The 27,370-nt window shown below is 47.7% G+C and overlaps 1 protein-coding gene across 8 annotated transcripts in view; it reads right to left on the bottom strand.

The window, feature by feature from the left end:
- HDAC7 (histone deacetylase 7) overlaps window positions 1-27,370 on the bottom strand; it is a 360,128-nt gene that overhangs the window by 31,387 nt on the left and 301,371 nt on the right. For 7 of the 8 annotated variants that reach the window (XM_029595103.1, XM_029595106.1, XM_029595102.1 and 4 more), the window contains 10 exons: window positions 19,281-19,500; window positions 18,671-18,804; window positions 16,765-16,885; window positions 14,600-14,649; window positions 11,689-11,796; window positions 10,504-10,559; window positions 9,711-9,798; window positions 8,546-8,665; window positions 7,401-7,498; window positions 5,721-5,839 (listed from right to left, as the gene is read on the bottom strand). In XM_029595103.1, coding sequence (XP_029450963.1) covers window positions 5,721-5,839; window positions 7,401-7,498; window positions 8,546-8,665; window positions 9,711-9,798; window positions 10,504-10,559; window positions 11,689-11,796; window positions 14,600-14,649; window positions 16,765-16,885; window positions 18,671-18,804; window positions 19,281-19,500 — 1,114 coding nt within the window. The remainder of the gene's footprint in view (window positions 1-5,720; window positions 5,840-7,400; window positions 7,499-8,545; window positions 8,666-9,710; window positions 9,799-10,503; window positions 10,560-11,688; window positions 11,797-14,599; window positions 14,650-16,764; window positions 16,886-18,670; window positions 18,805-19,280; window positions 19,501-27,370) is intronic. The other variant, XM_029595101.1, reaches the window with a different exon arrangement.

Below are 27,370 nucleotides of genomic sequence, written 5' to 3'. Positions count from 1 at the left end.
AAGAAAAATTGGATAGATTGTATCATCTGGTGGTGTTGAAGCTCTCCCTAGTTCCGGGGATGGGTCAGAAGGTGGATATGGGGATTAGATTTCCCACAGTCAAAATGAGTCATAGGAATCTTGTGAATCCTCTGCCAGTGTGTCCATGTAGGACACTGATTTTGACTTAGCATCTTTTTTCAATACTTTTCCCTTGTCTTGTTTCAATGGTTCTTCCTTATCTTTGAAAAAGTAGGAGCTGGAAGTTTTGCGTTTTAGTTCTTCTCACCACCTCTCCAGAATAGGTCTCTGGAATAATAGTTCTTTGTTAGGCACTTCTATAATATATGTTTTCACAAAACCTGACCAGAGCTTCTGTACAAATGAGTGTCACAGACAAAATTGGTCCTGATAGATGTTCTGGCTGCAATATTGGTGGTGAAGAGAGACTGTTTTTTGAAGAAGTTGTCTCATTCTTATCACTGCTTTTGTGCCAGTATTTTTCCGCACAGCTCTTTTCTGATGTTGAAGATTTTGTGCCAAAGCAGTCTGGCACTGATGTCTCTATACAGACGTCTCTCAGCACGAACACATTTTGGGCTGTGATTTCTTGATGCCACATTCTCTACACTGTAATTCCACACTAACTTGTCCGCACCATGGTTCTATGGCACCGATACATCTGTGCTGTAGCTTATTGCTCTGTATCATATTGCCTGTGGTTATATGGCCACCTGTAAGAGTAGAAAGAGCAGAGGGTTGTGGAAGGCTGATCTGGAGCCATGAACAGGGACTGAACAGCTACATTTTGATCCTTAATTTGCAATACTGTCTCACACAACTTCTCACCAAAGAGGTTGCCCCTGAACAGGCGAGGTTAGTGAGTTTTTCATGGATGTCTTCCTGGATATCACTTGCCCAGAGCCAAGCCATGCATCAAGCTACAATGGAGGCTGCCGATGTTCGAGTGACAATATCAAAAGATTCATAGAAGTCGTCGATGGCCTCTTCTAAATTCTTGAGCAGTTGTGGGAAGCAGGGCTCACCCGTCTCAGCCTGAATGAAAGCTTCAAATTCTGGATGCAGTCATTAACATATTGCACTATGAAAAACTGGCTGCGAGTGATCCGGCTGTGAGCATGGTCCCCTGGAAGATTTTCTTTCCAAAGGAGGCAGTGATCCTTGCCAAGAGAAGAATTAGAATGAATCCTCATATTCTTGGCTCTTTTGAGAGCAGATTCCATGACCATCAACTGATGGGGCAACTGGACATCTCTGTAGGCTGGAGATTTCTACATCCTGTATTTAAGGTCTAATTTCCTGGCTGTAGTCACTCAGAAATTGGGGTTTCCCATTTCTGCATCTGTACCGTGTCCAATATGGGGCAAGTTGTAAAGGCTACAGGATCCAACGGAATACTGAGGATCTGAAGAAGCCTCAACACCTCTTTACATACCTTGAAGCAAGGGCTTCACCCTTCTTTTCTAGAAATCTGGAGTATGTAAGTGTGCTCCAGTGGCTCTGGAGGAGAATCCAAGGAGATGCCAGTTGAGCCTTCCTCTGAATTATTTGGAGATCTTAGGCTAAGCCATTAATGCTCACAGCAGGATCACTCGCAGCCAATTAGAAATTATTATATGTTAGGAATTATTAGGAAGGGAATGGTTAATAAAACTGAAAATGTCATAATGCCTCTATATCGCTCCATGGTGAGACCACACCTTGAATACTGTGTACAATTCTGGTCGCCGCATCTCAAAAAAGATATAGTTGCAATGGAGAAGGAACAGAGAAAGGCGACCAAAATGATAAAGGGGATGGAATAGCTCCCCTATGAGGAAAGGCTGAAGAGGTTAGGGCTGTTCAGCTTGGAGAAGAGGCGGCTGAGGGGGGATATGATACAGCTCTTTAAGATCATGAGAGATCTTGAACGAGTAGATGTGAATCGGTTATTTACACTTTCAGATAACAGAAGGACTAGGGGGCATTCCATGAAGTTAGCAAGTAGCACATTTAAGACTAATCGGAGAAAATTCTTTTTCACTCAACACACAATAAAGCTCTGGAATTTGTTGCCAGAAGATGTGATTAGTGCAGTTAGTATAGCTGGGTTCAAAAAAAGTTTGGATAAGTTCTTGGAGAAGTCCATTAACGGCTATTAATCAAGTTTACTTAGGGAATAGCCACTGCTATTAATTGCATCAGTAGCATGGGATCTTCATAGTGTTTGGGTAATTGCCAGGTTCTTGTAGCCTGGTTTGGCCTCTGTTGGAAACAGGATGCTGGGCTTGATGGACCCTTGGTCTGACCCAGCATGGCAATTTCTTATGTTGCAGAGATGGGCCGGTAGAGAGAAAAGGGATTCTCTTCTGCCTTAGTAAGAAGACTCTGTTGCTAAAGAAGAGATCAACCCATGTGGAGAAAGACCTGAAGCTCCTATAATGGGTAGCAAGAATGCTGCTGCTGCAACTTGTGAGAAAGTGGTGGCAAATGTAGAGAGCAGCAGCTGAAAATAACTTCTAGGCTTTTTGAAAAGGGAATTGAAAAAAGTTTGTACTATGTCCACCATCTGCTCTGTACAGTGCTGAGATCTCTGACTTGGAGTGAGAAGGGGGCACATCTTTCTCCGATACTAAGACGGGTTTGACTCCAGAGTAGCTGGTTTGTTAGAAGTGGAATAATTGAACAAATTGGGTCTGGTGTCTTGAGATGGAGACCTGGGGCCAGGAGTTGTGCCACAGGAAGTGCCTTGTGATAGGATGAAGACGCAGGAGATCACCAGCTGGCCTCTGCAGGGAGCAGGTTATATAATACTATGTAGGCAGAGCCGCATGTAGAAGAGCCAAGTCAGGGTGCTGTAAAGGATTTGGGGACTGGGTAGGCTCCGAAATACAAATTTTGTGCGAATGTTGGGAAGAAGACGTTGAAGCTATAGAGGAATGGACCCTTGATTCGGACCAGCTGGATTGGCTATGAGTCTCCTTGTGGGAACTGCAATGTGAAGAAGCTTTAGAATACTTGGAGCTTTCAGTAAACAAGAGCATTGGAGCATGAAGATGCATCAGATGCCCATGTGTTGGACTCAGCAATGTATAATGCGTTGGTTGCGTCAATGTACTATGCTTTGGATGCTTCAGTATGGCATGTTTCAGATGCATTGTGGTTCAAAAGCTTTGAAGCACTGTGTGTCAGTCCTGTTGGAGCATTATGACTCTGGTGCTTCAATGGTTTGGTGCTGTCTACATTGATTACTTGTGCTTCTTCTACGCATGCGGTACTTCCTAGGAGCGATGCCGCTTTGTTGGGTAGAAAAATAATAGTCTTGTTTTTCTCTTTGTTGCAATATGGTTAAAAAAAATTGGATAAGGGAGTAGTAGGTGGGTGGACAACAAACAAAACAAGTAGTAATGGATATTACTGGTGAGTTCTTGTAAGTTTACTGGATAAAGATGTTAGTTTAAAATATGTTTACACGAAAGATTGCTATGCTTCCAGGAATTAACAATATATGTGAACATTTCCTCTGCCTCCCTTTGCTCGTCCCATTTTCTTCTCTGTCTTCTGGCTCTGGAGAAATTCCCTCACAAGATGCTCCGCAGAGGTCTTCTCATCATTGTTTAAAGTATACGAGATATCTTTCACAGCACCTAACACCACCCACTTTATCCTGTTTATTGTATTTCACTCTCTTGTTAATTTGTTACAATGTAAACCGGCATGATGTTCCGACGAATGTCCGTATATAAAAATCAACAAATAAAATAAATAAATCAATAAATCCTGTAAGACACATTCCTTGCAGTACCTATTACATTTTATTAAGCAGCGTAAAAACACAAGAGGTGCCATGCTGATCCAGACCACAGGTCCATCGAGTCTGGCATCCTGTCTCTGACAGTGGTCAATCTGGGTCACTTGGAAGCACATGGCAGATCCCAATGGAGAGATCCTTCCTAGTTACTCACTCCCAGACATAAGAGGTGGTGATCCCTATGTCTGCCTGGCTAATAATTGTTAATGGATCAGTCCTCCAGAAACTTTACCAAATCTTTTTTTTTTTTAAAACTCATCTATATTACTAGATTTGACCACAATCTCTGGCAACAAATTTCATAGGAGAATTATGTATGGACAGAAAAAATACTTTTCTTAATTGTGTTTTAAATCTGCTACCAGTTAAATTTCATGCTCCGGCTTTCAAATAAATGACATCAAGCATAGTCACATAGTAGAAGAAGGCACAGAGAGGCCAATATTCAAAGACATTTCGCCAGATAACTCACAAGTTATCTGGCTAGATGCCAAGGTTTCAGTATTCCTGGTACTTATCCGGCTAAATTTATATAAAATTAGCTGAAAAAGCAACAGCCATTTCAGGGCGGAGATGAGTTAGCTGGGAAACTAACTAACTCCAATCGACATTAGCTGAATATGGGTTTTTTTGGCTAATTCTAGGCGTGTCCTGGAGCAGGTCTAAAGTTATCCAGGAATGCGTTTCCGGATAGCTTTACACTTAACTGGCTACATTCAAAAGTACATCGTCAGTTACATGGCCATGCTTTCAAAATTCCCACATGAGCAGGATCTCAGACTCCTCACCCAAAGTCACAGAAATGGAACCTGCCAAGCAAAGCTCTCTCCTCCCCCCCCCCCCCCCCAGCCCTCCTGCCGAATATCCCAGGTTAACATATCCAGCTAATTTTAGCCTGGTAAGTTAGCCATTTTAGAGGTTTTTGAATATTGGCCCTATAAAGACCAAGTGGCCTTTCCAGTCTGCCCATTTATTCCACTTCAGATTGCTATGGATAAACCCCAGCTTCCAGCCGAAGAAGCTTACTGCTCTGTAGGATATTGCTCCTCAGCCAAGTCAGTCTTTGTTGTCTTTCTGCCCTGGACAGAAGGACACAGAATTCTTCATTCTTAACCCAACACCCAGGCTCTCCCACCTCGCCCATGTTTTACCACCAAGTTTTGTAAGGAGTTTGAACACTACCAAAACTAATAAGGTTGTTGCCGAAACATCCGGCTGGTTGGTTCCTATGACCTTGCTGGTCCCCCCTCCCCCATTTGGCTCTGGAAAGAGGTTGTAACATCTGTCAATAACACAGTAAAGGACAACAGATAAAGACCAAAATGGCCCACCCAGTCTGCCCAGTTGAAATTCCCCCCTCTTTTGGTAAATGTGCATATAACATTCCCAATGCAACCCAACACCAACTCCTCATTTGGGTCTTCCACCCAATCTCTCAACTCTCTTTTCCTATCTGATCCTGAGTACCAAACTGTTTAGTCACAGGGTTATTGTGAACTTCAAGCCTAATCAAGCATGGTCTGAATTCCAAACAGCCATTGTAGAGAACACTGAGAAATAAAACCAGGATTCCTGCACAATGAACCTGCAAAACAAACCAAAAGAAGCACAGACACATGAGCCTAGAGGTGCGAGAAAAGCAAGAGAGCTTAGGTGCCCGTTTCCAGGCAAGCTCAGGAGACAGGATGTGTACGGGTGGCCATGAAAGAAGCATGCACAGGTGCTGGAGGCTACACAGATCCTTGCTCCTTACAGCCTTGGATCCGCAACTTTGGCCGCCTACTGGCTGCAAGGCCCTGTCTGGCACATGGTCTATGCTCCTACTCTCAAAGCACATATTATATACCACAAGGTACTCCTTGTGGCACATTACACACACCCCTTTTTCACCTCCCCTCACCCCGCACTGCAACACAAAAGCACTCCTTACATTTGGCCGACACATTGTATCCTCCAAGGGGGGCAGGATGTCCATCTGCTGCATCAAACCCCGCCGACACCAGCACCACGTCCGGAGAGAACTCGCGAGCAATAGGCATTACCACAGTCCTGGAAGGGGATAGAGAGCGGGGACTCAATGTGTATTCGGGCACTGCCCATCATTACCGCAGAGGCCCAAGTACCAGATTTCTGTACCATGAGAGAACACACACCCGGGGGCTGCAAGACTTATATATATATATATTGTAGGTTCAGTTTCCTGAGATGTGTTCCTCTGGGCAGAGATCGTACAGCACTGTCCTGTAGAACTGTGCAACCAAAGCTGCAAGCCTGAAATCCAGGAATGCCTGCTGTGTAATGTGCAGTCACAACTGAATCTCAGCAGGAACCATCAGGGCCTACACATCACCCAGCAACAGAGACATTTTACGTCACAGCAGCAGCCAGAGCCATGCTTTTTTTTTTTCAGGTGACTTTCTCCCTTTTTGCAAATGTTCTTTCTCTAGTCTCTCTTTAAACAAGTTTGGTTGGATGGTTAGGTCCCGGACAGAATCAAAACTCATCAAAAAAAAATCCTTTTTAAGTTGTAGGGAATTTTTTTTGTCCTCTTTTTCTTCCCAGTTGTCTCTGCTGTTATTCCCCCCTTCCCCAGACCACATGTCCAAGGTGGCTCAGTGGACTCTCGCTGTCCAAAGGACTCCAAAAGTACACCCTCAGCAGCAGCAGCAGCCGCCACCACGGTAGAAGCAGACATCTTTCCCTTCCTCCCTGACCCTCATGCATACACCCCCACAACACTCCCCCAGGCCTAACCACCATGCCACCAGATTCCCCTATGCTGCAGCCTGAGCCAAGGGGATGGCACACAGGAAAAAGGGAGGTTTCAGAGAGTACTCTGTGCTGAGGCATGCCCTCTGAACCCTTCGCTAATAGTGCTTCAACTAAAAACAAAATAGAGTGACCAGGGACTGCAATTCCCCCATCCAGCTGAGAACCCACCCCGGAGACTGAGAGGAAGATAAAAACGGACAGCTAGGAGATGGCATGGAAAAAGAAAAAAACTGGCTGCAGGATCAAGGCCGAACAAAACCCCATGGTGGAAATCAAATTTCTATGTAAATAAAATGCTATTTATAGAAATCTTTTAAGTAAAATCAAACCACATGTGCTGCAAAGCTGGAGGGGGGTGGGAGAAGGAATGGAGGTCATTAAAGAATAAAACTGTGGCCAACTACACAAAGTCAGCTTTGCAGGAGTCTTAAGCCTCTCCCGCCCCAAGCCGGGGGCTATCCAAGCTGTTCACTCCTGACTGGCATGTCCACAGTGCTGCAGCAGATCTGTACCAGGACATCACAGGAACAGGAGCCTCAATACACTGTGCTCCCAGCCTGGAGATCCCTTCGGCACAGTCCCCCCCGGTGAGCAGCTGGCCCAGGGAGTCTCTCTTACACAGCCTCCTGCAAGGAAGCAGCCTTGTATAAGGGTACACAACAGAACCCAGTGCTGGTTTTACACATAAAGTGCCCCTTAAAACAAATAAAAAAAACAAACAAACCATGAACCGTTCTGCAGGCCAGACTGATGGGAAAGCAGCAACAGGGAGAGGGGGAGGAAATCAGGAGAGAAGGATGAGATATGCGAAGCCTAAGAAGAGAAGTGCAAACTGTACCTGAAAGCTGCAAGATACTCCGGGTCACCCATGGGTGGATCTATCCCCCCTGTCCACGCCACGTTCACATTGAATCCTTCACCACTGCCAGCACCAACCTAGAAACCCAGTAAACAAGCCGTGAGCTGATGCTTCAAACCTGCCCTTGGAACACAGGACTGAACAACAAGAGCATCAGAAGACCCTGGGGTACATCAGCCTATCCAATTATTCGGCTGGCTGACCCATTCCCTGGCCATGTGATGCCTTGGTAACTGAGTCTTCACATCGTAGGGGAAGACAGAGAATCTAGTTCTCGGGCAGGGGAGGGATCCGAGATGCCCTTGTGTGTTGCAGGGAGCAGCTGGACATCCAAGGCACCTGTGGAACACAACAGTTAAGAGTGGCACTCAGCCCTATTGCCCGGGTGAAGGCTCTCAGGAGATGCTCACAGTAACCCATCAGGGCCCAGCACCTTACACATCAAACAAGCCCAGGTCTTTTTGACCATCTTACATTGATTCATGAAATGAAAAGGACTAAGTGTGGAGATGAAAAACTGCAGAACAGATGGACTTATTTACTGTTGCGAATCCAATTAAACAGAAAGAGAGCAAAGAGACAGCGCGCAAGAGATACAGATTTGCTTTTTGCACAGATCGGGGGGGAGGGGGGGTGATGGCAATGGCTCTGGTACCACCCCCCGGTATATATTCTGGTGTCAGACGGCAGTACAAACTTGAGCTCTGAAGGCTTAGCATGGTTACAAGAGAAGAATCAACCAAAAGGTAGTGCTGGGGTGTGAGCATGTGCAGGGAGGATGGACAGGAAGGTGACACTGCGGCAAGGGTGTCAGAGAAGTTCAAACAGAATCCTTGCCTTGTGATTTATACAGAGGAAGTCTCATTCCCTACTCCATGAAAACCCGCTCTAATGTTATTCGTCAGGCAGCACTGAAAGTGGCTTTATATTCGCATTCTGTGAAGGGTGTGGGCACAGTCCAACTCCCTCCCCCCCCCCCCCAGCACACTGTTGAGTGGCAGGAAAGCGTTTGTCAAAAAAAAAAAAGACAAAACAAAAATTTCTCTAGGCCAGGGTTAAGAGAGAGGACTTCCTGAAAATTTCTGATGCTGCATCCCCCATGACACAGGGCCTGGTATAACCACCTGATCAGGAGCGCCACTGCCAGGAAAGAAGTTCCCGTCGTCATAGCGATGCACGGAGATGTACAGCACACTGGGGTCTCTGTAGAACACCTGCTGGGTCCCATTGCCATGGTGAACGTCCTGAGGAGGGGGAGAGAGACGGTGGGAGCATGTGACATAGCCAGGAGAGAGAAAGGGACACACAGACACATACCCAGAGAGAGTGAAACACATACACACACCCTCCCAACACAGAGAACGATAAACCCCTACACACGCACACATATTCCAGATGAACAGAGGTATAAGAACATAAGAAATTGCCATGCTGGGTCAGACCAAGGGTCCATCAAGCCCAGCATCCTGTTTCCAGCAGAGGCCAAAACCAGGCCAAAAGAACCTGGCAATTACCCAAACACTAAGAAGAACCCATGCTACTGATGCAATTAATAGCAGTGGCTATTCCCTAAGTATAATTGATTAATAGCCATTAATGGACTTCTCCTCCAAGAACTTATCCAAACCTTTTTTGAACCCAGCTACACTAACTGCACTAACCTCATCCTCTGGCAACAAATTCCAGAACTTTATTGTGCGTTGAGTGAAACAGCTTAGACCAGGGATGGCGAACTCCAGTCATCGAGGGCCGCAAACAGGCCAGGTTTTCAGGATCTCCACAATGAGCACGCATGAGAAAGATTTGCATCCAGTGGAGGCAGTGCATGCAGATCTTTCTCATGCGTGCTCATTGTGGAGATCCTGAAAACCTGGCCTGTTTGTGGCCCTCGAGGACTGGAGTTCACCATCCCTGTCTTAGACAGAGAGAAAGATTAAGAGCGAAACATATATACTGACAACAAAAAGACAACTTTTTAAAAGTTAGCACTTTGCCCTCTGCTCCAGGAACACTTAAAAAAACATCCAGGTACAGATTTTTTTTTTTACACAATGACTTAGCATTATAGACAGAGACTCAACATTGAATTTAAGATATGAAAGCCAAGACAAAGCAATGAAAACAGGGTAGGCGGGGTGGTCCTTGAAATGTATTCCTCTGGCCAGGAATGTAAGGGGGCACAGAGACTTCCCAGCTGTCCCTCAACCCTGTCACTTACTGAGAGAATCTGGAAAACCCAAGAGGCAGGAGAGTGCAGATTAGAAAGGGTCTGGTCCTTCAGAGACTCACCCAGTCAACAATCAGGATCTTACTGACGCTCAGCTTCTGTTGCAGCTGACGGGCTGCAATCGCCACAGAGTTAAAGAAACAGAATCCCCTGGGAAAGGAGCAAAAAAAATGCATATCAAACAGCGTCGGTCCGCACACCTCCATCCCCGACTCAAGCTCAAGAGCAGACAGACACACCTGCAGCTATTGCTCAGCCTCACCATTTCTCTTATCTAGATTTTCTAACTGCGGCTCTGACACTCAGTATTTGCCCTCTTCCCCCTTCCCCCCCCCCCCCGAGGGTCCTAGAATGAAAGCATCTCGCCAAGCTGAGCGTGACACGCAGCCTTATTTATTTGTATACCGATATTCAACCACGGCCATCACACTGGTTCACATATAACAACGATAAAAAGTTACAATGTAGAGAATAGAGATAATGGAATTATACAATATAGTGGAGAGAATTAAAGGGGAAAGAAGAAAGAGAAAAGGAAAAGTAATAGAGAAAAAAAAATTTAGTTTATAATTAAATTGATCATGTTGGAAAAACCTTTTAGAAAAAGTAAAGTTTTTAAATTCTTCTTAAAAAGTTTTAGTAGAGGGTTCCAGTCTTAATTCAATAGGAAGGGAGTTCCACAAGATCGGACCAGCTATTGAAAAGGCACGTCGTTTTGTTGAGGTAAGACGGGAAAATTTAGTAGATGGAATTTCGAGGAGACTAAGTGCTGTGTCTGCTGGGGAAATTCCAGGGCAGCCTGGTCCATTGAAGCAGAAGGAGCACATAAATCCAGGACAGAGAGGGTCTCCTTACATGGCTGTCGTATGGTCTGCATGATGTCCTGGGGGTCTCACCACAGCAAAACCGTTCTAAAAGGCAGAGGGAAGACCACAACAATTAATTCAAGTCACAGCACACTAACACAGCAGCTGTTAGTACGTAGGCTCCTCTTGGTCCACCCAATACTCGGCTGCCCCCTGCATCACCGCAGACCCCCCCACTCGGTCTCCAGTTGTCTCCCTCCCTTGCCCTTCCCGCCGCCCTCTGCCTCTGACCCAAGCGTGCTTTAACTTCAGCACTGAGGTCCAAGCGGGACAGGCTACTGGCTTCGCACAGTCAGTTGCGTGAGCTGTTGAGCGGTGTCATGCGGCATCGCACTGCCGTGCCTGAATATTTCAGCTTAAGCCGGTAAAATGTGCTTCCGCCCCCCTCCCCCCCATTCCCATTAGCACAGTTCTGCTCAACTTCCCTACACTCAGCGAAAAAAAAAAAAATCCTTAAACAATCAGGTCCCACACGAGTTCCAGTGTGCCTAAGCATGCTAAGGTCAATTCAAGAGATGGAAACAAGACATCTCAGAGGCATCCTCCTTCCTTCAGCTTTCGTTTCTACTCCCCCCCCCAATAGCCAGGTCCGGCTTTACAGCATGAACTCTGAATACGAAGTGAGTTCTCTCTGGTAAGTACACGGGCAGCGATGTCTCTTACGGTGACAGACAAAGGCCGGCAAAGTGACAAAAATACAAGCAACCTCTCTCCAGCAGGTACAGATGTGCCAGTCACTGCCTTGGGGAGGGAGAGGGGAATCCCTTAGAAGAATCCTGCACCCTTGTGTGGGAGGTTGCGGGGGGAGGAAGAAAAGTAACGCTGGTGAAATCCCGCGTCCTCCGAATATCCAGCAGGCTGTTCTTTTCATAACTCTTGGGCCGGCTGGGCTAGCCTCACACATATCGCAAGATTAGCAGAGCTGGCCCATAAAAATCTTGAACGCTGTTATGTCGATTTTATCCCTAACGTCCTGCCCTTTCAGTCCAGGATGAATGTCCCCATGCAGCTAAGTGAAGCGAGTGTGGTGCCAGTATGACAGGTGGCATGGCATGCTGTGGGGAGTTGCTAACTCCTGGCTAACATGTTTAATCATGCTGGCTGGGTTAGACTGCTAGGAGCATTCCCCCAAACCTTCACTTCAAGACGGCTCTGCAATCCCTGGGCCTCTTACCTTGAGCTCTCTGGTGGCCACTTTAAACACCAGGTCGATCACGCTGCCAGCTGCCCAACGGGCTGCATTGGAAGAGTGCAGCTCATTCCAGATTGTGTCATTGTCCACCTGCACGCAGACGGGAGATGCGATTATGCGTAGGCCAGCGGCGCATCCTGGGGACTGCAGCTATGTCTTACGTGAGACAGCATATGTTGATTCTTGCAGTCCCAGAGGTCACTCAGCACCTATTCTTACTCTGCAGCTGCAAGTCCCCTGAAGGCTTACTGAGGGAAATTTTCAGAGGCCCAGCCCTCGCCCAACAATAAAGAACATACAGGGATCAACAACGTGCGCAGTTTCAGCTGGGTAAAAACTAGGAGGCTCTAGGTCAGGGAGAGGGGAAACACACGTGGAGTACGTTTTCAAATCTCCAAGGGAAAAAGTAGGCAGGTGCAAATTACATTGCAATTTTCAGCGGGAAAGTACCTGAGCAACTCTGCATCAATCTGGACAGATTAGAAAAGGGCCCCCATTATGTATATGCACAGCATCTTTGAGATGTCGTAACGAGTTTTTGTAAGATGTATTGTTCTTGCACCAAAAGCCACTAGTTAGGGATTTTTCTGGATGGACATAATGCAACATGAAGGTATTTCTGCATCCCTGTCACCCCTTGGTACTGTAACAACAGAGGTGCTCCCCTGGGCCCGTCACCTTCTGGGCTCTGCTCTCCTTTCACCCCTATGCTGTAACAGAGGAGATCCCCTATGTCCGTGTCACCTCCGTTGAAAACCTGTGGTGTGTCTCAAAGATCAGTGCTAGATCCATTTAGATTTAATCTGTTCATAAATGTATCTTGAAGAGAAGGGGACTGAGAGCAGTATAACAATTTTTGCTGAAGATACCAAGTTGTTGAGTTTTGCACACTATTCAGTATATAATCTTCATACAACAGAGGTGATAAGTATGAGGGAGGGAGGGAGGAAGCAGACCCCAGGAGGTGACAGGAACACAGAAATACCTTCATGTTGCATGATATGTCCATCCGAGTTTCTATCAATCACTACTCAATGCATCCTGCCCTCTAGTAAACTTCTGAGCCACGGCCCATATTGACTTTCCCATCCCTATTTTCTTTACCATGTACAGCTTACCTTGTACCTGGTCAATGGTCTTGGAAAGTCCAAATAAATGACATTCACTAACTTTACTCTAGTTAGAGATCTGCTCATTGTCAAAGAAACTAGGAAGGCTGCAAATCAGGCATTTTTTGGGTTTGCGTGGCAAGGAATCATATGTTCAGAGGAGCAGCAGGAGGCTGTACAGCTCGTGCTGGTGGTGAGAACCCCCAGCCCAGGGTCACGCTTCCTCCAGCTATAGTCAAGTCGCTTGTTTTTCCAAATATTCAAGTTCTAAAAATTCATATTTATCATCCTTTTTTTTTTTTCTTTTTAAGAGAAAACATCTTGGTTTAATCAGTATCACGTCATCCTCAAAAGGAAGAGCCGGAAAACCTCAGAATCTGCGTCTGATGGAATCCATGTGTGGAACCTAAGTGCCTACACGCTCGCCTCTGCGAAGACATGTCCCCTTCAATCATAGCTTCCCCATCAAAGGGAACGCAGAAGAGGGACCCTCCCCAACCCATCTCTCCCACCTCCTGCTCTGCCCCCCCCCCCCCAGTCCTCACCCACGAACACCCATACACATCCACCCCCCCCCCCCCACCTTGGCTCCGATATCTACTTCTCCTCCTCTCTGACTCCTGCTCTCTCTCCCCTCGAGCCCCCTCCCCAGCTCCTACATGTTATTATAGCAAAGGGTTTTCCTTTCTCTGCAGCTCTCAGACCATGTGGTTTTAATCTAGATGCTCAGGAGTTTCTGCGCTGCACGCAGTGCCGTGTGAAGCTGCTCGATCCTCCTGATGCAGCAATGCTGCCGGCCACCGTAGGTCCTGGCGCAGTCTTACCCTACTCTGGCACCAAGGAAACCAGGCGCATCTACAGAGGGTGAACATGGAGAATGGTTAGGGAGCACTGCGGGGGTGGGGGGGGGGGGTGCCACTGGGAGACACCTGCCAAGATGTAAATGCACCTCCCCCACCTTCACCCCACCTGCTATATCACAGCAAGTGGGCAGTGATCAGAGCGTGAGACTACTGATGCCTAATCCAAATTCCGCTGCTGACCTCATGCCTGGCAGAGAGGTTGCTCAGCTATCGCTGGATGTGAGCATATTTCTCTCTCCTCGCTTTTTTGCTTCAGTTGCTGACACTGCCATGCAAACAGCAGAAGGAGGAGGAGGCCCTGGATAAAAGTGATGGGAATGCACTGAGAGAGGGGGCAAAGGGTCAGGGGAGGGAGGGAGGGAGACAGATTTCAATTTATGGAGCTATTTTCTGAAAATGATCCCCAGTCGTTCACCCTCAAGAGCCAAGGCTGAACTTAACGCTGTGTGCACTGTTCATGTGGCACAGTGGAAGATGTCCCAGAGAAAACTCTGCTGTCAGCACCCTCGAGCTGGCTGGGTCACAGATCCCCTTAGGAGGAAGACGAGCAGGCGCCGATGCCCCCCCCCCAGTGAAATCTGGCAGCAGATGGGGGAAAGTCTTAGCAGTGACAGCAAAAAGATAGTCCCGGCCTTTTTTTTTTTCCCCCCCGGCTGTGACGAGCGATGTCGGGCCTCTGGACCATCACTAAAGCAAGCAAGTAGGGGTGAGGGAGAAGCCTACTACTTCTGCTCCAGTAATCCTCAGCAGCCAGGAAGGGTCTGACGGAGGGACCGCATGGGGGGGGAGCCATCCTGTCAGCATGCCATGGGTTTGACAATATACACCGCATTGCGACGCACGGGGCAGGTGCTCCTTAGTGCAGTTACCACAGTAGACGAGGGAAAAGGGGGTGTGGGCGCAGAGTTTAAGAGCACTTACCCCAATCCCTCCGCATGGTAGCCTCACAAACATCCTCTGCGCCAGGATCCCTACGAGGAGAAGAGAGAAGAGCTGTCGTTAAACCCCAGTGACCAGACAGCCAATCTGTTTATTTCCCTACAAAGATTTCCCCTGATTATAAAAGTCAACCTGCAAGCTGGCTTTGGGCACTGCTCTGTGAAATTACGGCTCATTTCTGCAGAGTTTCCTGGTCGAGAGCATGTGGGGGTCCGTATTCAAAAGCCATTCGGACGGATAACGTAATAGTTATCCATCTAAATGGCTTACCCGGCTATACTCAGCCTTTGTCCGGCTGAATTCTAGCCAGCTAATAAGTTAAGGAGGTTAGAATTTAGTCAGAGAAGTTAGGGGTGGTAACTGGAAGGAGCTGAGTTAGTCGGCTAAGTTGACTGGCTAATTCCAATATTCAGAATTAGCCGGATGACTTAGCCGGCTAAGTCTGGGACAAGTCAAAGAGCTGCCCTAAAGTTAGCCGTCTATATTCAATAGAATGGCTGCACTGTTGCACAGGCCTCCGAAGTTAGCCGTAAAAGTTTATCCGGCTAACTTTGTTACCCGGACTGTGTCTGAATATAGACCTTGTGTGGTTTTTACACAATCAGTAACTGCAGAGTGAAACCAGGTTACAGCGCTCAGAATGTGCATTGTAACTGCTTTCAGACGGTAAGCTAACATTAGAGGACCGTCCTGTTGTCAGATATCAACCTGCCTCCACATCACGCCTCATCCCATGTCCTCTACATACATCCCCCAGTAATAAGCATGACCCTGCCCCCACTTATCATTCCTCACCCTGTGTCCCCTACACCCACGGCAATAACCTCTGCCCCGTCCTACAATCCCTCATCGTATGTCTCTCTCTACCCAGTAATAATCATCACTCCTCACCCCATGTCCTCTGCACCTGCAGTAACCACCATCAACCTGCCTCATCCTATTATTCCTCACCTCAGGGCTCAGGAAACAGCATCCCAGGAGTCTGCTGCAGGGGGGCCCCCCCCCATGGAAGGACTGTGTGGGGGTGACCGTGAAAGACGAACTAACAATTAACTTCCTATGAGAAAAATCCTCTTCATCACACCTTCACAACGAGGGCAAAGCAAAGTCTCCAATCTTATCTGCATCCCGGCTCAAAAAAAGAAAAGGAAGTTCCAGAGGAAGAGGGGGGGGGGGGGGTCACGATATAGGCCTGAAGGAGGCAGAGGCCAGTGTTGGAAGCGGTGGAGGAGGAGGAGGAGAAGTACAACCAGAGGAATTTCCCCTCGCCCCCCCCCCCATCAAACAGGAGGCTCCGCTGGCAAGAGGCCACGCCCTCACAGGCCCTGCGGCCCCCTCACTCCCTTCTCCTGCATTGGCTCACTGATACCAAGGAAACTGGACGAGGGGAGGGACTGCTGAAGGCCTGCTGATTTTTCTTGGTATTGCCACGGTTCCTGCCCGCAAATGTCCACAAGGCCTGGGATGCGGCCATGGGCAAGGGATAGCAGGGGAAAAGAGGGAGTAAAGCCAGGAAGGAGCCTTAGGTGATTGGGGGGGGGGGGGGAGGGGGGGGAGGGGAGGAAGGTGAGAGAGAACCAGAATGGATAATGGTAGCTATAGGAGAGGATGGGACTGGAGATCAAGGTCTGGGATAGGAGGGAAATGGGCAAGAGTAGGAGGGAGGTGATCTGGAATGGGCAGCAGCAGTAGTAGTAGTACAACACCTGAGATCGCGGCCCCCCCCCATTCTGAACTTTGTGCCCTGGGCCTCAGCATGTCTAACCCCGGCCCTGGGAAAAGGGACAGACTCTGGAATAATGGAGAGGAAGTATTTCTTCCTGGAAAAGTCGGGTAGATTGGCGGAGGCGCCCTCCAGCAAAAGCGGTAAAGGGAGAACAGAACGCAAACACACCCGGGGAGCTAAGAACAGAGGATCCTCAGGGTAAAGCCGGGAAAATGGGCAGAAGAGATGGGCCCGTCATCGTTCTGCGTTCCCGGCGAAAAGCAAGCTAAAAAGCGCAGCCTGGCTCCTGGTTCTCTCCCCGTCTCTTCCTGCCCTTGCTCACATTTTGAATAGAGCCTTGAGCGGCCCACGTTCTGCCTTGCCGCATACCCCACCCCCCTGCCCCCAACCACCACCACCACCACCACCTCCTGGAGCTCACCTGCGAGCTTCCTGTTGTCCAGTTTCAGGCGATTGACCGGATTGGTGCCGTACAGCAGGGCATGCTGCTCCGAGTGCACAGACTGCAGCTCCTCCAGACTCGCCTTTCGCCCGCGCAGACACTGAGGCAGGAAGAAAAGGAGGCAGCCTTCAGGACACCCGCTTCAGCAGCATGGGGGGCTTAAACCAGAGCAAGAGAGGAAAGGAAGAGAGAAATGAAAAAAGGAGGAAAAGGAGCAGAAAGGCAAAGAGAAGGATCGAGGGGAAAAATCAAGAAAAGGCAGCGGAAAGGCAGAGAGCACCATACAGGGCGCCAGCGGTGGCTTCTTAAATCCTTCACTCCCGGCCTCCTTGGTTTTTCCTGCCGCTAAAGCGTTCGCCGCTGTATCTCGGTGCACAAAAGGGACACTGACGAGGTAATGAGAACAGAAGCCTAAAAAATTGCAACCGTGCTTGCAACCATGCTGCAGTGGCAAGGAGATGCAAATCAAAGCCGCCAGGTCCTGGCTGAGGTGCCGCCTAGACGGTCTTAATTCACTTTGCTTTCCTTTTCTGAAGCAGCGCTGATACGCACAAAAACAACCAGCAGATGCTGTGTGCACCACCACATCCCTGCCACTTTCACGTCCTCATGAGAACAGTTATTAAGAAAAACAAAACAAAACAAAACACAAAAAAACCATACATAGCCAAAAGGTGTAACAGTAAACTAATATAGTTTTGCCGTTTGAGAATTTCAGGTTCCCACTTTACAAAACTCTGACGCGGGTCCTCCTTGTCAGGATCCACTGCACTATGCACGCAGATCTCCAGGACCTAAAAAGGTTTAAAACAATAATCCCATTTCCTTTTAAAAGTGTTATCCATGTGCACAATTCCTCTCCCCAACCAAGAGACTGATCCAGTTCTGCTTTTATGCCATTGTATGCAGGGAGATGTATTTCAGATTTCCTTAAGTTCAGGTCTACATCTTCCAGCATGCAACTGGGTAAAATCAGGATTGGCTCAACCTGCTGAAGAAGAAAAAAAATGGAGCTGCCTGGCAACCTTCCATGCGTCTGCTCTAGCAATCCAGATGCCACATACCAGAGTGTGCTGCCCAGGGCCTTATGCTGCTTTTTTTTTTTTTTGTTTTTAACCCAGTTTCTGCTTCTCTAACATTTCTTTTCTGAAGATCACTTTTGAAAAGTCTAATGCTGTCTGTTCTCTTCTGTCTACCTACTCCCTCCCTCAAATATATCCTTCCCACTGCCTTCCTGGATCTAATAGCTCTATCAGTCCTACAAAATACCGGACCCTCTAAAAGCTACAAAACCTTTTACTGGACCATCATAAGGATTATTTGAAGGGTTTTTTAATTTTTTTTTTTAGTAGGTGGTTTTATCCTCCTGCTCTGGTGATGGTCATAATGTAACACTATGTTCTCGATGGACCCGACAGCGGGGTGTTAAATCCCCCAAGTCATACAGAGACTCAATTTCAGCCAAAACAGGACCTCTCTTGGCTCATTGATCACACCCTGTTCTGGGATCCTAGCAAAAGAGCTGAGAGACTGTGGTTCTGGGGGGTGTTCTACATGAGCTTTTGACACCATGCAGGTCCCTTTTCATAGATAATTTTCAGACAGGAGCTGGGTAGCCTCCAAAGCTCATGTGCACCGTCATCGGGGTAATTTTATCATCCAAACCCATCTCATGCGACTTCTCAGTATCATTCCCCTGTTTTCTAACACCAAGCCAGGATTTCCCCTTAAAAGGTGCTGTTGGGAAATGACCTGCTTCCAACAGGATCCCTCTCTAACTCCAGGTAAGATCAGTCTTGTCCCATCCAAGACGGGGATCCCCCTAATTTTCCCTCAGATACGCTAGATACACACTGCAGTGGCCTTTCACCTGCAGCTCAGTTACCTCACACAAGCTGCGCAGTCCTCGCTCCTGCAGACGGGACAGAATGCTCTGGATTCTCCCAGCATGCTCTGGGTGGTTGCGGTTGTCTCCACAGGAGCACTGGTGTTTCAGCATCACCGAGTCATAGACGATGCCTGCAGTGCAAAACACAGCACACACATGCACATGTATGACTACTGGACATGGAGGCTGGGAGGGAGGAAGGGGGTTGGGAGGGCTACATGTGGGGAACAGTGGGAGGAAACAGGAAGGCAGGAGGTGGAGAATGGTCAGAGGGGTTTCTTGGGTCTTTTGCCTTCTCTCTGGGTCCTTTTTTTTTTTTTTTCTTTTTCCAGCCCAGTATTTCTATGGCATAAAAGATGTGAATTGTTAGTTATGGCCACACCCTGTTTATAAAAGTAGCCTTTCCCAGAGTCAACTCTGCAGCTGTCTGTGCTGTATTCCTGCTTTACCCTTATCAGTGACATGTCCTGGGTCTGCTTAATTCTTCCACTGGGTAAATCATAAAAATGAGCCACAGACAGTAAATCTAGGCTAATTCAGCCCCTACTTTGTGTGCTCCCCTCCCCCTTTTACGTTCACTGACCCTTACCCACATTTCTACACATACCTGTTGTAAAGCGGGGCTTAGCAGACTGCTCCGGCACAGGAAGCGACACCTTGGCGGTTGGCTCTTGGACAGGTAAGGGAAGCGAAGCAGAGGCAGGGGAGGACTGAGCCCGTGAGAGGGGCCGGTGGGCTGCATGCACAGCAGGTACCACCAGGGCATCCAGAGGGGTTGGCCTCCTCAACTGCTGGATCCTCGACTGCTGTTCCCACAGATACGCCTGCTATGGACAAAGAAGCAGAATTAAATCACAAATATATTTTGTCCTTCCCTCTGAGTCACTATCACATGCACCCCAACTCTTGAGGTGCAAGGGCCAAAAGTTGCTGAAAAGAGATGCTAACAGCTGTTCTCTAAGCAGCCTTATGCATGGCTGTGGTGCTGTTGGGATTTACAAAGAAACCTTAGAGCAGAACTCCTGATAACAGACCAGTTCTAATCCCAGCTGGCAGTCAGTCACTCAATCTCAGCTCCCTATCAGGGTACCAAACAATTTGTTCCTACTTTCCTTCAAAAGTAAACACAATATTTTTTTGAAAAATAAAATGATGCCAAGACCATCCACCCCAGAGTTGGCTGCGTGCTTTCTGAACCATAAATCACACACTGCAGAGTTTCCTGACCAACACTAGCTGAATTCCTCAATATATCAACTTGCCTCTTTCTTAGGTCTTTTCCTTCCTCTTTGGGTCTTATTCCTAGGTCTCCTTTCTTTAAGCCACAATATTTCTATTACTTCTATACATTTATGGTATGAAAGATATATGAATCATTAGTTACGGCCTGTGGTAAAATGGAGAAATTACTTACCTGATAATTGTGTTTTCCTTAGTGTAGACAGATGGACTTAGGACCAAAGGGTTATGCTCCCCTGCCAGCAGATGGAGACAGAGTCAGGTTTCAAAGCTGACATCACCTTACATACATCCCTGCAGTGACCTCAGCCCTTCAGTATTCTCTTCAAAAGCTACTATGGACATACTATTGAAAAAAAACTTGATTAAAAACAGATAACCGTAACTGTACTCAACCAAACATAAACACTGAATCCCAGTAAAATTATAGATGCCCTGAGCTAGGGACTGGATGACGGCTTACCCATAATCTCTTGGAATTGATAATCACGCCACGGGTGAATCCTTGGCTTTGTTCTTGGGCAGCAGTGGGTGGGATGCTGAGTCCATCTGTCTACACTAAGGAAAACAAAATTATCAGGTAAGTAACTTCTCCATTTCCCAGGATGTAGTCAGATAGACTCAGGACCAATGGATGTTCAAAAGCTACTCCCAATCGGGGCGGGAGGCTACCCGCAATCCGGTTAACATGACCCTTGCAAAGGCTGTGTCCTCTCGGACCTGAACATCCAGGCTATAGAACCTTGAGAAGGTGTTCAAGGAGGATCATATCGCCGCTCAGCAGATGTCGACGGTAGACAGCAGTCTAGCTTCCGCCCATGAAACTGCCTGAGCCCTAGTGGAATGAGTTTTAACCTGAAAAGGTATTGGCTTTCCTGCCTCCACATAGGCTCCCGTGACCACCTCTTTAATCCAGCGAGCTATGGTAGCCTGCGAAACTGGTTTGCCCTGCTTCCTTCCATCGTGAAGGACAAACAGGCGGTCCATGTTTCAGACCGGTTCTGAAACTTCCAGATACCGCACCAAAAGCCTACTAACATTCAAATGACGGAGGAGGCGGTATTCTTCCACGTCCTTGTGCTTATCTAGGAATGGTAACGAAATGGACTGATTCAAATGAAAGTCCAAGACTAACCTGGGCAAGAAGGATGGAATGGTACGAAGCTATAACGCTCCTGGAGTCATCCCGAGGAATGGTTCCTGACATGACAAGGCCTATAGTTCAGAGATGTGATGTGCTGAGCATATAACCACCAGGAACATCGTTTCCAAGGTTAATAAACGCAAGGAAAGACTGTGCAGTGGCTGAAAGGAGGGCTCTGCCAAAAACTCCATTACTAGATTAAGATTCCACAAGGGAACTGGCCACCATAGGGGTGGACGGAGATGCTTCACCCCTTTCTGAAAATGGGCCATGCCCAGATGAGCCAACAGGTTCCGTGCACCTTGCCCCTGAAACAGGAGAGAGCCACTACCTGGAACCTCAAGGAGTTAAGGGTCAAACCTTTATTCAAGTCATCCTGCAAAAATTTCAGAATTAATGGGATTTTGATCGTCCAAGGGAAAACACAGCGTTCCTCTACCAGGCCTCAAATACTCTCCAGACCCGCACATATGCTGTGGATGTAGAGAACTTCCGTGCGCGGAGTAAGGTGGCAATTACATCCGGCGAATATCCTCACGTCATCAGACGAATCCTCATGAAGGGAAGTCTCCACCAAGAGTCTCCGCAAGTCTGTATATCACGCCTGGGCCAGTCTGGAGCCACTAGTAGGACTAATCCCTTGTGGTCCTCGATTCTGCAAATGATCCTGCCCAGCAGGGGCCACGAAGGGAAGGAGTATAGCAAGTCCTCTTCTGGCCAGGTCTGAACGAGAGCGTCAATCCCCAGGGACCACTGATCTCTTCTGCAACTGAAGAATCATGGAACCTTCGCACTGAGAGATGCGGCCAGCAGGTCGATGGACGGGAGACCCCAGTGATCTACTACCAGCTGAAAGGCTTTGACCGACAGCGCCCACTCTCCTGAATCCAGACTCTCCCTGCTTAGAAAGTCTGCTCTGACGTCTTTTCCTGTGATGTGGGAGGCTGAGATCATCTGTAGATGTATTTCCACCCATTCCACAAGGAGATCTATCTCCTGTGACACTTGCTGGCTTTTGGTTCCACCCTGGCGGTTGATGTAGGTTACAGTCATTGCATTGTTCGACATTACGTGGACAGCTTGACCCTAGAGTATGTGGCTGAATTGTAGACATGTCAATATGACTGCCTGGAGTTCCAGGCGGTTTATGCTCCAGAGGGCCCTCTTCCTTGGTGCAACGTCCCTGGGTAATCAGTTCCTGACAGTGAGCTCCCCAGCCCCAGAGGCTCGCATCTGTCATGAGGACCAGCCAGATTGGAGAGGACAGGGGTATACCCCTGCCCAGATGAGCTTCCTGCAGCCACCACTGGAGCCGAGAGCATACTTCCATCGGTAAGCAGAGGCGAATCGAATAGTCTTGAGACTGCGGGTTCCAACGTATCAGCAGGGAGCGTTGAAGTGGTCGTATGTGTGCCCTCATCCACGGCACTACTTCCAGGGATGCCCCCATCAAACCGAGAACTTGAAGATAGCTCCACACCATTGGGCATATCGTGCTCATCAACCGACGCACTTGGGACATCAACTTCGTTATCCACGTGGTCGGAAGGAAGACCTTGCCCTGCTTGGTGTTGAATCAGACTCCCAAATATTCTAAGGACTGGGAGGGTCTGAGACTGCTTTTATCAGTTTTACAACTCAACCAAGTTCCTGAAGCAAGGAGGTCACCCTGTTGGTCACTCGGAGTCTCTCTTCCACAGACTTTGCCCAAATCAACCAGTCATCCAAGTACAGTGCACCTGGAATCCCTTTTTTCTCAACGCTGCCACTACAACTACCATAATCTTGGAAAATGTTCTGGGGGCGGTGGCCAGGCCAAAGGGCAGCACCTGAAACTGATAATGGTGACCCAGGACTGCAAAACATAGGAAACGTTGATGTTCTTGACAGACTGGAATATGTAGCTAAGCCTCAGATAGGTCCAGGGAGGTTAAGAACTCTCCCGATTGTACGGCCATTATCACGGAGCGTAGGGTTTCCATGCAGAAATGAATCACTCATAGATGTCAGTTGATGCTTTTGAGGACCAGGATGATGAAAGGAACACTCCTTCTTGGGTATGATGAAATAGATGGAATAACGCCCCATATTTTCCTGGGGCGCAGGTTCTGGGATTATAGCCCTCATCCTGAGAAGCCTTAACAGAGTAGTCTCCAATGCCTGCTTCTTGTGCTAGGAGTGGCAAGGAAATATCATGAATATATCCCGAGGAATGCTGCGAAATTCCAGCACATATCCTTCTCGTATGACTTCCAGTACCCATTTGTCCGAAGAGATCTCGACCCACCATTGATAGAAGAGGGACAGTCGACCCCATATCTCCTCATTCCAAGGGTGGGTCGGTAAAATTTCATTGGGGGGTTTGGGATGAACCTGAACCCGAGCTTGCCCCTCTTGGGCTGTCGGCTCCGAAAGGACTGAGACCTCCCAAAGGACCAACACCTCTGAAATGTTGAGTTTCTGTAGGGGCAAAAGCGCTGGGAGCCCTTGGATCGAGCCCTCATAGGTGAAGGGTGCTGTAACTGCTTTCTCTTATTTTCTGGTAGCCAGGGAACTGGAGATTTGCCCCACTTACTGGCCAGCTGTTCCAATTTGCTTCCAAAGAGAAGGCATCTTTGTGAGATTTGCCTTGGACGTTGGGTCTGCTGACCAATTCCGCAGCCATAGCTGTCTTCTGGCCACCGCCACCACTAAGGCCACTCCTCTAGCTGAGGTATGGACTAGGTCCGAGCCCAAGACAGCTAAAAAGGCGGTGGCGGGTTCCATAACTGCTCTGGAATTTGACCCCGAGAGGAGTAGGCATGAACGAACTACCAGGGCACAAAAAGAAGCAATCTGTAAGGTCATTACTATTGCTTCAAAGGCCTGTTTAAGGATGGACTCCATCCATCTATCGTGCGCATCCTTTAAGGCCACTCCTCCCTCCACTGGGATAGTTGTTCGCTTAGAGACGACACAGACCAGCGCATCCACTTTAGGGAAATGTAAACTTTCTCTCGCTGCAAGATCTAGTGGGTATAGAGCTTCTAACGCTCGTCCACTTTTAAAACTTGCTTCTGGAGCATCCCATTTCAAGTCAATCAACTCCTGGATGGCTTCCAGTACTGGAAAGTAGCAAGAGGCTTTCCGTAGGAAAATCAGGATGGGATTCTTCTTTGGTTTCTTCATAGAATCTGCCCCAGGCACTCCCAGCATCTTCAGGGTCTGGGAAACCAGGGCCGGCAATTTGTCTATGGAAAAACCGTAACATGGTCCGATATGGTTCTAAACCAGGGGGAATGTCCCCATCTTCCTTCTCTTCGTCCCTGCCATCTAGGTCCCTGCCAGGGACACCCTTGGTGAGGCAAGGCATGCCTCGAGGTCTGCCGAAAAGCCTGGGAGAGGGAGGGCTTACTGGCTGAGGTTCTGTCCGGACAGGAGCAAGTGAGGTAGCAGACTGCACCTGTACGAAGGCTTAAAGGCCTTGAAAAAATTCCACTCAAGAGAAGGCAGCTGGATCCATGCTTAGCCCAGGAGGTACTGGGATAGGTGCCGCTGAATTTCCCTCTCCCATGGATGACCCAATCCCAGGGGTACTCAGATCCAGGGTACTTCCAGTTAAGGCTATGGCTAAACCATCCTCTGAATGAGGAGCTGGGCTTAGCAAAGACTGGGGAGGCCAGCTCTCCCTGGGTTTCCTCACTGTGCTGACAGGTCAGACTGTGAAGCCCTAATATGACAAGCAGCACAGAGAGAAAGGTGCTTATGTTTCTTTGCTGCCGGAACCATTGGCAACAGTTGCTGTGTGTTCAGTCAGCTTGCACTTAAAATTTTATGCGCACAGATTTTGGGTGCCTACACGGTCTGCGGCAAGGCGCATTGCACAGCCCGTGCGCCCGGCTTTACTTGTATTCTGCGCCTAGTAAGTTGCGAGCGTATGTACACATGCAATGTTATGCACACCGCACATGCACAGCGCCAACACGCACTGTACGTATTGACACTCTATGGTGCACAATACAGCACGCACAACGTGTGCAAGATGGCGCCGCCACGGCCCACCATTCTGTGTGCCAACCAAGCCTAATGCGGGGCCTAGAAGCCCACTTCCCCTTACCCCAACGGGATCGGGAACAAAGTTGGTATGGCATGCCCAGCAAGGAGACCGGAGGAAATCTTACCGAAACCCCTCCTTTCCTCTGAGCTGGCTGCAGGTGGTGCTTGACCTTTGCACTTGTAATTCAAACAGAGGCTTGAGATGCTGGTTTGACTCAGAATGAGGCTCAGGTAGCATACATAACCCATTTTTCATTGACAAGCAGGGCAATACAGCCGCACATCTGGGCGACGTCATCTGACACTGCTGAGTCAGGTACTGCTGTCTCCTACCTCAGAAAGTTACTAGACCTTTCCAGAGCATTGCCATGATGAGTGAAGATTTTTTTTCTTTAAATATAAAGAAAAAAACCCAGCGTAGATTATTTTTAGTCTATATTGGTTTAAAAATAAATAAAAAGGCAGAATGCCTCAGGAAGAAGATTCATAGCAGAAAAAAAGATAAAAGTCCTTTCAAACTTTGTGCAAAGTCCTGCCACAAGATGGCAAGTCAGGATCAACATGATTTGTGCCTCAGATCTCTGGGGCCAGGTCATGATACAAAGAATTTTGGTCCCTGCGGAAATATGTCTCTCCAAGCCTGTTTGTGTAGGGATCTGAGTTTAAAATTGGCAGAGAAAAGAATATCTATGGAGAAAAACCGGAAAAGTTCCTACTTCTCCAGAAAGATTATCACATAAAAATCACAAGTCACATGAATCAAAAAATAAAAACAGAGCCGACAGATCATCAGTAACCCGTGCCGGGATATCATCTGCACATGAAAAATATGGTGCCAAAGTAGCATCGGCACACATAGCATGTAGCTCCAAAAACAGCATTGGTGCCAGGCACTTACAGCACAGAAGAAAACGACTCAGGCAAAATGTTGGCACTAAGGATCGGCACGGACAGCACATCAGCGCCAAAGTATGGTGCAGATGACATGATGGCTTCAGCGCTGAGACACAGTGCAGATGTGTCGGGGCTGAAGGGAAATGGCACCAAATATTTAGCACCAAGGAAACAGGGCACTGAGAAAATCTCCTCACGTGACAGAAGCTGTGCAACTTACCACAGAGAATCAAAATGGGGAAAATACAGAGAATGTCTGCTTGCAGAATACAGAAACAAGTAGGTTGGGCTCCCAGAGTTACTAACACACTTTGTGCGGAAACATCTGCTTAATCCACCTCTTCCATAATGCGACTCCTTTGTGCACAAACCATGGTCAGACTTCGTGGCAACTTATATTGCTAAATAAACAGAGTGTAGAGGAGCAAGGAAAGGACAATCCAGTTCATGAGGAATCTTCATTGAATGAAGGAAACGGTGGGGGGGAGGGAGGTCTACTACAAAGAACCTTTAAAAGAGCCCCACAGCTTGCAAGATATTTGGGGGATTCATTGGAATTTTCGGAAACTCTATTGACACCTGATATCCCTCCAGGCCTGTCTCTATAGCGGGTAGAACTACCCCTCCTGAGGGCACAACTTGCCTGGCTTTTATACAGAAAAATGTCAGAGTCAAATTCATTTAGTCTAGCCAAAGACAACATAAAGGCAATAGAATGTGGAAGACACCATTTTAAATAGCACCTGAAGAGATAAATATTGACACCAAATATAAAGTACAACGATTCTAGGGTATAACTATGCCAGGATTCGTTAACAGTAAAGTCTGCAATGAAGAAAGCTAAAAAAGTCAAAATCATACTCATCCGCTCTACCAGGCAAAGGCGCCAGGCTGATACATTTTCTTTCCTAAAAGTCTATCAATCAGGAATCCTTATATTAAGGACAGGTGCCCATCAGATACAAATGGTCCGGTCCATGATTAACAACATACAAAAGTTGGAAGAATTTGCACAATATTTGACTTCAGACCAGTAAGCATCACGCTGTCAAACAATAACAAATAGGAAAGATTGTACAAAATGCAAGATCAGTATATGATTGTTTTCATACTGCTTCCAAAGCGTCTTCTATAGCCATATCTACAAGAAGATTGACATGGTTATAGGCTTCTGGGCTTAGGCGGATCGTGAAAAGGTAGCTGACACGCCATGCACAGGCGAGAGAACCTATTTGGGGACAGAGGGAAGGAATCTAAAGAATCAATCCTTGTCTTCCTATCACCTAAACCAATCCTCACAAAGAAAGAACAGCCAATATCAATACAAAAAAAACCATTACTGAATCCTTATCCAAAACTCTCCAACTTTGGGAAGTACACCTTGC

The sequence above is a fragment of the Rhinatrema bivittatum genome, chromosome 3 (genome assembly GCF_901001135.1).
Source record: "Rhinatrema bivittatum chromosome 3, aRhiBiv1.1, whole genome shotgun sequence".
Lineage (NCBI taxonomy): Eukaryota > Metazoa > Chordata > Amphibia > Gymnophiona > Rhinatrematidae > Rhinatrema > Rhinatrema bivittatum.
Note: the sequence above shows the minus strand (reverse complement) of the source record. Positions and strands in the feature narration are given on the sequence as shown.